Source organism: Austrofundulus limnaeus, unplaced genomic scaffold (genome assembly GCF_001266775.1).
Source record: "Austrofundulus limnaeus strain Quisiro unplaced genomic scaffold, Austrofundulus_limnaeus-1.0 Scaffold169, whole genome shotgun sequence".
Classification (NCBI taxonomy): Eukaryota; Metazoa; Chordata; class Actinopteri; order Cyprinodontiformes; family Rivulidae; genus Austrofundulus; species Austrofundulus limnaeus.
Window position 1 is genome coordinate 419,398 of NW_013952571.1, and position 10,229 is coordinate 429,626.

The following is a 10,229-nucleotide window of genomic DNA, read 5'->3' on the forward strand; positions in this document are numbered from 1 at the left end:
TTCAAGATATGAAGGGAGTGGTCAGGGGTAAATGCAGAATGTGGATGCAGTCTGGGTGCTGGACTTCTGCTGAAGAGTGTAAAACGTTCCAGCTGTGTTTGGGAGAAATTGCTCATGACAGGAAATCCCCACATCTGGAGAGAGACGAGGGTCCAACAGACTGTCCATTTAACTCACACACTTACAAACTGCTCACAGCTCACTGTGAAACATTAAAACAACCAACACGTGTCAGCCATCACAGTATTACAACAGAACAGCAGGTACTTCCCTGCAGGTTGTTCCATCTGTTTTACAGGAAACACAGGTCTACCTTTATATTTTGCTAATTTTTGCTGCGTCATGAGCCATGTTCCAGGCAGAATTACCTGTTACATCACTGCATGACATCAGCCGTTTCATGTACTGTACAACCACTTGGGAGAAAAGAACTAAAATACTACCTCCTCTAAATGGAATGTCAGAGTTTTGGCTTGTATGTGGAGGACACAGCCCTGCAGTGAGTAATGCTGCGAGGGGAGAGCTGCATGCATGAGGGGTGGTGCTCACAAAACATTTAACTCACCCTGAAGTCATTTAGATTCTTCTGAACAACAGCTGCTTGAGATTTGTCTTGCTTTTCATCGCTTCAGTTAAAGCGATATACTGTAGATCCCAAGTGATTTACAGTTTGCTTGGGGTGCATTTGAAGGGAGGTGGGGGTGCATTACCTCACTTTCAGAGGGCTGCACAAAATTCAGCTGATTTAGACTTTAATTATGCTCCAACATAAACGTTGCCATGGCTTGAACCCAACAAACTCACAATTTCCCTTCTGCCTGATTAAAGTCTTCTTGTTTTGCTGTCAGTTTCTTTAGAGTTTTACATCTTTTCCCTCTGTGCGCTCAGAAATGTTCTGATGAGAAATGGCAGGAGGATGGGCTGATGTATGGTCTTAAAACCCAGACCAAAGAATTCTTTACTGTTTTCTCATGAGGGGGATGTTAATGCCCACAACTAAAAGCAAATGTGAATTCCCAGAGAATTCAGGGTTTCGGTGTTCCTCATGCCTGTGGGAAGAGAGTTTTAATGGAATTACACTCTGATATTTAATATCTCTCAGCTGTGGTTTGGTGTAGGCTGGCATCCATGGGTTTATGAACAGGATTAAAAACAGACAGAAGATAAATTCAGTTCACATGGGAACAATCAAGGTTGTTAAAGGGAAACTTTGAGGAGGGGTTTGGATGTTTCTGTCATAGTTTTACCCTTGAATAACTGTCACAGAAAAGACTTAAAAAATGATGAATAATGAATGATGACAGATTGTGAGGAGGTTGAAGAGATGCTGTTTGTGTTGGACCAGAGGTTAAATCTCACACAAGGGGGACAAAAAATAAAACTGTAAAGAGCCAATCTCCAGCAAATCTTAATCGAAAAAAAATGGTTTTAAAATATGCATACAGTATTCAATTAAATACACTACAAAGACAAGATATTGGATGTTAAAACAGATAAACTTTATTGTTTTTTTTTCTAGTATTAACTCATTTTGAACTTGATGCTGCATCATGTTCTAATAAATCTGGAACAGGGTCATGTTTCCCACTGTGTTCATCAGCTTTCCTTTTAACAACACTCAATAAGTGTTTGTGAACTGAGGACACTAAATGTTGAAGCTTTTCATTCTTGCTTGATGAACATCTTCAGTTGCTCAACAGTCCTGAGTCTCTCTTCATAATGCTCCACACATTTTCAATGGGAGACAGGTGTGGGCTGCAGACAGGCCAGTCTAGTACCTGCACTCTTTCACTCAGAAGCCACACTGGAACACGTGCAGAATGTGTCTTCATTGTCTTGCTGAAATCAAGTAATTACGTCAGACTGACCTTGCGCATGGCTGTAATTAACAGGAAGGAGAGATGTTTTCAGGAATGTGATGCTGTCTGTAATTGTTCTGTCGTATACACTAGTACTGGTGATGTTACATGCTGTCAGAGAAGAGAAGAGCTGCAGCCGCAGTTGGTAGAATTATTGGACTGCAGGAACAGCTGATCAATCATGTGAGGTTGGTTAATGTTCATTACATCAGATCAGCAWATGTGTTTCCATCTGCCTTTTGCTCATTAACTCTTTTTCGGAAAATCTAAAAATCACCTCAGCAAGTAAAAAAAAACTTTGCAAAAGTTTCTTGAACTTTTTCATTTTCATCAACCTTCTCTAATGTGCTACGTCAAAATGTGCATAAAAATGTTAATGAGTAAACAGCTTATATCAGTAAAGTAGGTGTGTGTGGATCTGAAATCATCAACACTGACATTATTAACGTTAGTTTCTCCTCGGATAATTTAATTTCTTGATTCTGATCATTAGAGCAATGGGATCAATTACTTTCAGTATTCAATTCAATTCAGTTTATTTATATAGCACCAAATCACATCAATTTTCTCATGGCACTGTACACAAAAAACAATAAATCAAATAATAAAATGAGAGAAAACGCTCATTGTTATTTTGTGATAAGGACCAGGGCCTATATTATCACAAGAAAACCATGGGGAAAAAAATGATACGCGGAAAACGTCTGCTCTCGGCTTCCGTTGGTGTAACACACACCTTCAATAAATAAAGTAGTACTATTTAGTTCTCTGTGCAATATTTGATCACTCAGCTTTATTTTTTTATAGTTTTARTCAGATGGAATGTAGGTTCAGCAGTTTGACCTCTGAAACACAAACAAGAACTAAAGATGCAGTTCCTAAACTTTGTGTGGTTTTATTAAAATAGGAGACTTTTACAAAGTATTTACAGACCAAGAAATGAATTATAWATGTAATGGTTTCAGTAGTTTTATGATTAAAACTGTAAGAATTGTGAAATGTAAGGTTTTATTTTAGTGAAACGTTTAAACTGACTTCTTATTTAAAGAACATCAGAATACAAAGGCTTACTCCAAATAATAGAGTAATCAATGTTTATCTGTAAATAATTTAGAATAAATCAGTTTGACACAAAAGCATCAAAAGATCTGCCCCTCAGGAGGTTCTTCAGTGATCCAGGAGCTGAAGATGGACTCAGAAGGAGGACACCACCGGCTGCAGGAACAGGAGATCAAATCTTTGGTCTAGTAGTGGTCCAGGAGCAGGAGGTCAAATCACCAGAGTGTGCGAGGTGGTGCTGAAGAACCACTTACAGAAGTAAAAATGTTTATCTGAATTATTTCTCAAACACATCAAAACAGATCTGTTTGATAAAACAAAATCCAGTAAGTTCAAAAGAAAAACGCTACAAAGTTAAAATGGYAATAAAACTGCAGATGCTCTCTGTCTCTGCAGGGAGGAGACGTGTTACTGTGCTGAGGACAACAGGGACAGTCTGTCCTGAAGACTCTGCTGATTCTCTTCTTTCAAATGTTCTTTCTGTGAAAGTCGAAAGAGGAAGAGGAAGAGCTGAGGTATTTATGATGATGGAGACAGTTTTATGACCTGAAGGCTCAGGTTCAGATTAACTGACCAGTGAAAGAAAAGCACATTTTTACTTTGCTCTTGAATGAAATGTACTGAGGAATATTTCATCTTACAGGAAACCAAAAGTTTCAACTTTAAAATGTAACTTTCTAATGTTCTCAGATGGCAACGCTCTGCAGCTAAAAGCTCTTAAAGTAAGCAGTGAGGTGAAAAATAATCATGTCAGATAATAATTTAGTCGATTCTGATTGAACGGCTTCAGAACTGATCCGTTCATGCTAACATGCTAACATGTAGCATCCATGTCTCCTTCAGTAAACAGCGAGCTGTGTGTGATCAGGATTGTGGACTGTTAAGTCTGATATAGGTCCATTTTAAATTAGAATATGAGCAACCACAAAAAATATGTCAGCAATAAAATCAGAATTAGAGCTGGTTAGGAYGCTAGAGTCCATCATGTACTGAGAGGATGAAAGTAAGTTAAACACACAAAGATAATGAATGAGTTTAAGAACAACAAACTAACACAAAAGTAAAAAAATTATGGAGTTGGCTGCAAGGATCACTTGTTTGATGATAGGATCAGCGTTTAATCTGAACTGGTTTAAAATAGCAGGATGGTGAGGAAATGGGAMCAGGTAAAACTTCAGCACTTTGCTTTGGCCTTAACAGCATTTGGACTAGCCATTAGCTCACCACAGTTCAGGTAGGCAAGCATGTCTCACATTCAATAAATCTAAGTACTGAAGCCCCACAGGGCTGTGTCCTAAGCCCCCTGTTGTACCCTTTGCACACCCATCACTGTGTGGCCACGTCAAAGTCTACTAGTATTATTAAGTTTGCTGATGACACAGTTGTGGTGGGCCTRATCTYAGGCAACAATGAGCAGGCATACTTAAAGGAGATTGCAAACCTTGGAAATGGTGTCATGATAATAACCTCTTCATCAATGTCAGCTAAACAAAGGAGATGATCGTGGATTTYGGCAAGAAGTAACAAAGGAGCTACTGCCTGGTCCACATAAATGGAACAGCAGTGGATAGATTGGAAATCTTTAAATACTTCATGGGGTACTATAATACTTCTTTCTATATGTAACCATAAACACAATAGACCACAGTTTCTCCATAATTTTTGAAAACCCTTTCGGAATGCTTTTAATGTTTCATTTATGTTCTACGTTATAAACCAGTGTGTTTTGTGTTATTTCTTAACATTTTGCATGTTCTGCATTTCAATTATTGTGTTGTTTTGTTCACATTTAAACCTAAACTTCCTTCTTTAAACCGTGTGTGAATGTCTGTCCAAAAAATCTTTTCACTACAAGTCACAGTGTATTACTGTGTATGTGACAAAWACATTTGATTTGATTTTCACAGCCCAYTAGAGGGGTTTATGACTATATAGCTGTGCAGAAATGTTTTAGTTACAAATTAATTAAAAGACGTTAACAAGGGAAGGCTTGTCCATCCAGCCTTACATGTTGGAGCCAGAGTCTAACCCAGAACCAGAGAACAATGAAGACAAGGAAATTGTAGTTGGTAAGTCCAGACCTTATTGGGCAGTTCCACCACATATATATGGATGTAATGGTTCAGAAAACATCATAGAAAACACAGAAAACTGAACAGGTTGTAAACTTTGACCCAAACAGAATATTAAGATACCGAGTAAGACCAATTCAAATTTTCTGCCTCCTAGAGACACCAAGAACACAACAAAATGCATTTAACAGCTAAAAGTGAATTTTGCATTCATGTCTCCTTTGAAGTTCAGCTAGTTTCCTGTCTGATCAGTTTCAACATGTTTTAGAACAGTGACGAAAATAATTTAATACAAGAAAACATTTAGGTCTTTATCCTGATGAAGATTAAATATTGATGCTTTTTCATGAAGAAATGCTTGTCCTGGCCTCACAATGCCTTCTAAAATAATAATAAAAAAGTTTTGTTACAACTTGTCCAGAAACTCTTTTCATCAGAATAAAGAAAAGTAATAAAGAGTTTAACAGACAGCTTTGTGTCTGCAGGTTTTATTTAGCAGGATGGGTTACATTCAGGTTGGCCCGGTACCAKACCAGATCTCCTTTAAAAGCTTCTAAACCCAACAGACACTAACACAAAAACATAAAAAACTCCGTCTGTTTTCACAGTTCTAAGAAGACAACAGAACGTCGTACTTTATTCTGTTACCAACATTTATGGCAACTGTCCAGAAAACCAGACCTTCCAGTCTGAGTCATACATGAATCTGCAGGAGGGCTCTAACAATGGCAATAGTTCAGGCATGAAAAAAATGATCTAATATTTTTAAACATCAAACATCAACCTAAGGTCACAGCTGTCAGGACTGAGGTCTTTAAAGTCATAGTTTGGCCAGTTTCAAGTGGAGTTTTGAGTAGAAGTCATGAAAAGAACTGAGGAGCTAATGGCTAGTCTTAAAACAACTCCAGTCTCCAAAGTTTCAAAATAGTTCATCCCTCTTTAAATAGATCTTTACAAATTATATCTGAGTGTAACGCGATTTCAGCATCAGGAGCATCAGGTTTACATGCAAAGTCTATGGTGGACGCGCTTCAATCAGCGTCGGGAAGTGCTGCGGCGCCTCAAGCACGATTAGAGCAGCGCGATTTGAACGATTTGAACGATCTGAGCGTTCGACGCGCTGAGGCGCAAATCACTGAAGTTAGAAAATCTGAACTTTTGCAGCTCGACGTGCCGCGTCAACCAATCAGAGAGACTCCACTGTGTGACGTAGCGACATATTTCCCGACGGGACAGTTTACTGAATGATGTCCACTAACCTGAAACAGATGGAGAGGAGCTCTTTAGCTGAAATCGAGTGCCTGCAGTCGGTGTCCTGACAGGAGATATCCTCACCAAAGCATGGCAGCGACTCATCAGACTGGACTCGGGACAAAAATAGTCCTGAAAGCGAGCTGTGAGCCTCTCCCGCAGCTCCTGGGTGATGAAACTCAGAATGTCTCTGAATTATCTGGTGAATTAATTATGAATTAATTATCTGATGAGCGTGACATGCTCTTGCTCTCTGTAAATAAAGCAAAGCCACTTCCTCGTCCGACATTAAACAGAGCCCGACAGAGGAGGGAGGGGCGGGGAGGCTCTTGCCATGTGAGCGCTTCAAGAGCTGACCTGCGTCTGACCTCAAAGTGCACAAGCRTCCAACTTGAMGCGTTGGATGCGATTTTGATGCTGAAATCGCGTTCGGTGTGAACGCAGCATAATATTCATTATACCATCATCAATATACTGTACCAGTTAATTATTACACTGTTACAATTGCCAATACAGAATCCCATGCAAATAGCTGGGTCATGCAGAACTGATGGTGGTGCAAAGATTTAAAAATTAGTGTTGTTTGGTATAAGACTACATTAATCTTTGCTCCTATCTGCATTTGTTTTAGCTGTTAGCCTCTCAGTTTTGTTGAACATTTCTGTAAACTCAAACTGAGGTCATTCAAGAACCGACCAAAACCCAAATTCAAAATGGCCAAACTATTTTTTAAACAAGTGATCCAAAGGAATTCTGGCATTCATCTACACTTTTTACAGTACATTAAGAAGTTCAGTTAAAGCTACCTAAGTTAAATTATCATTCGAAAAAGTCCTGAAACAGGAAGTGGTAATCCCTGAGAAAAGGCTAATGTCTTTTTTCACAAACATGATAAGCTAATGTTGAGCCTTTCTTTTCAGCTTTCTATTYGATTGATTCTTCCACTCCTGTTGACCAAGATGGTTTGTTAAAAAGTTGTTGTATTTTTCTTCCTCCTGTTGCTTCTTCTCATCCTTGTACCAGGGTCCCCACACCCCTCCATGGTACTGCGGGTTCGAGCGTAGGTCTTTGGCCGGATAGCGCACCGGTACAGCAGTCTTGTTGTATTGGGCTAGCCGCATTAGCATCTTCTTCACTATATGTGGGTATCGCTGGGACAAGTCCACTCTCTCGTAAGGGTCAGCTGTGATGTTAAACAGCCAAATGGACTTACCCCTGTCCCAGCGGATTCGTTCATTATGGTGGCGGCTGGTCAGTCGCTGGCTGGAGAAGGTCTGAGGAGGTACCCAGTCACTGTAGCCTGGCACACCTGTAAGTAACTTCCAGTGGCCCACTCGGAGTGCAGCTTGGACAGCTGTGTTCCATAGGCCATACCCAGCYTTCCAAGAGCCATTCTTGGCTTTAATATAGATTGGGTCAATGTTATGAAGGATGTCCGGTCGAGGTGAAGGGTGGCCTTCACTGATGGCATCCCAAACATCATAACCATCTAGGTTTAGATCTTCATCTAAGGTCCCTCCTCCCAGGGTCACCAGTGTAGGGAACCAGTCAGTAATGTGGACCAAGGATCGACATTTTGTCCCTTTGTTCACCAACAGGGGACTGTGAACAAAGCCTACCGCTCTAATGCCCCCCTCCCAGTATGTCGCCTTACTCCCCCTCAAGGGCCAATTACTTCCACCAGCAAACGGCTGCCCCCCATTGTCAGAGGAATACACTATAACGGTGTTGTCATAGTAACCATAGCGTTTCAGCGCTATGGTGAGGTTGCGTATAGCTTCATCAAGACAGGAAACCATGGCAGCATATTTACGTCGTTGGAGGTTTGGAATGCCTTTGTAGCGCTCGAGGTATCGGGCAGGAACTTGCAGAGGAGAATGAACTGCCTGGTAGGCCAAGTACAGGAACAAGGGCTGTTTGCGAGGGTTGTGATTGGCCAAGATGCTGATAGCCTTTCGTGTGAACATCACAGTGGAGTACAAACCATGGTCCTGTTCCCAAGCTGCTTCTTCCCCTTCGTACAAGTCATAGCCACACATACCGGGCCCTTCACATTTGTAGTGACTGTAGTAGTCCCCACTCCCAAGCAGGGAGCCAAAGAACGAGTCAAAACCCCGCTGGGTGGGAAGGCAGCCACGCTTGTAGAAACCCAGGTGCCACTTTCCCACCATGTGAGTGGAGTAGCCTGCTTCTTTGAGTTTCTGGGGAAGGGTGACGTTTTCCAGGGGTAGGCAGTTGGGCTGGGTAGCTCGAATGATGGAATGTTGGAGGCCTGTGTGGATCTGATACCTGTGGACAAAAGAAAGGTACAAACTTTTAAAAATAGAAAAAAAGATAAGATAAGATAAGATAAGATGAGATAAGATAAGATAAGATAGAACTTTATTGTCATTGTACATAGCACAATGAAATTACAGTTCAGAACACACATTCAGAAGAAGACAGAACATAACAAACATAGGAGAACAGGTGCTCTGGGTCATGCAGCCACAGACCCTGCACAGAGCAAGGATCATCTTCATGAAGACATCATGAGGAGGCGCAACCCTTAAAAAACTAAAAACCAGACAAGGGAAGATGAGGGGAAAAAACACATAATATCAACAATGTGACACACTATGGTGTTTATGAAAAAACTCTGCATAGAGCACATTTATTAGCCAGAGGAGTAAGTGAGTTTAGTGGGGCATGTATCTGAAGCCATGATTGTTGTATGCACTTGTGTGAATATCTGAAATATACTCCCTAAGGACTGAGTCCCCAAAACCTGTGCAGCCAAAGTCCAGAATATGGATGTTAACTGTTCATTCTGTGCGGCCCTCAGCTTGCTCCAAGAAGCAGACCACAGACAGGTGGGGGGGGCAGACCCTCAGTCGACGTATACATCCAGGAAAAATTTAGTCCACATCTCAAGGATATGTAGGGGAGAGCCAAATTCTGTAATCAGTTATTTGGGAACAAAAGAGAATGTTTTGAGCCAGGCAWACAATAACAATTTCCTTCTACTTCAATGTCTGCTGGTACAACTCAATGTGGTGAATCCAATCAGACAAATAGTGTGTACAAATTCAGCCGAGCCGAGCTATCAGCTTTCTCCAAGATCAATTCCATCTGGCCAGCAAAGTTCAGGGACCACAGCCGGCCCGCAACCCTCAGCAGAACTACTTGCAGACCGAGTCCAGCTTGCTCAAGGCAAAGGTCTGAGTGCTGATAGAACGGCAATCCTTCATATTGGTCAGGCAGCCACRAAATGAAAAGCCATCAACACTGTTTTGTATAACACCAGGAGACCATCAAGCCAATTTGTAGAATCCAGTGATCGGAATCCAAATATACGTATATCCAGAACAAAGCAGAACAGAGGTCCCACCTTTGACATGTCCTCCCATGGAAGAAAACTTTGTTCCAAAAAATTTATTAAGAGACCAACTAACCAAATCCATAAAAATAAAAATATTCATAATTTCTGGTTTCGGATGAAAACAAAGAGAAGGCTCCGAGCAGCAAAGCAGAGAATATAAGGAAGGGCAAGAGAGAAGGAAAAAGGGTCTTGCTCCTCCRATAGCGGAACCAAAAAAAAGTAAATAGTTGAGTATTCAACAGAAAAATGCAAAAGATCCACTAATCACATCCACTAATGCTGCTTAAAGTTCTATCACACAAAGAAGACGTAAGAACGTACGGAAGCATATTGCTATCACGCGGGAAAAAAAAAATCCGAGCGCTATCACGTTTATCACGTTATAACGTGATACGTATCTTGTTAAAACGTGATAGTATCTCGTTAAAACGCGATAGTATCTCGTTAAAACGTGATACGTATCACGTTAAAACGTGATAGTTATCTCGTTAAAACGTGATAGTTATCTTGTTAAAACGTGATACGTATCTTGTTAAAACGTGATAGTATCTCGTTAAAACGCGATAGTATCTCGTTAAAACGTGATACGTATCACGTTAAAACGTGATAGTTATCTTGTTAAAACGT

The 10,229-nt window shown here is 40.7% G+C and overlaps 1 protein-coding gene across 1 annotated transcript; it reads right to left on the bottom strand.

Annotated features, from left to right (window-relative positions):
• Window positions 1-6,614: 6,614 nt before the first annotated feature.
• Window positions 6,615-8,533, bottom strand: arsj (arylsulfatase family, member J; the record flags this gene model as incomplete). The annotated part of the gene is given in 1 exon segment (XM_014017473.1): window positions 6,615-8,533. A coding segment is annotated over 1 exon segment (1,396 nt), but the record flags the coding sequence as incomplete, so codon positions are not given.
• Between the last annotated feature and the right edge of the window lie 1,696 nt (window positions 8,534-10,229).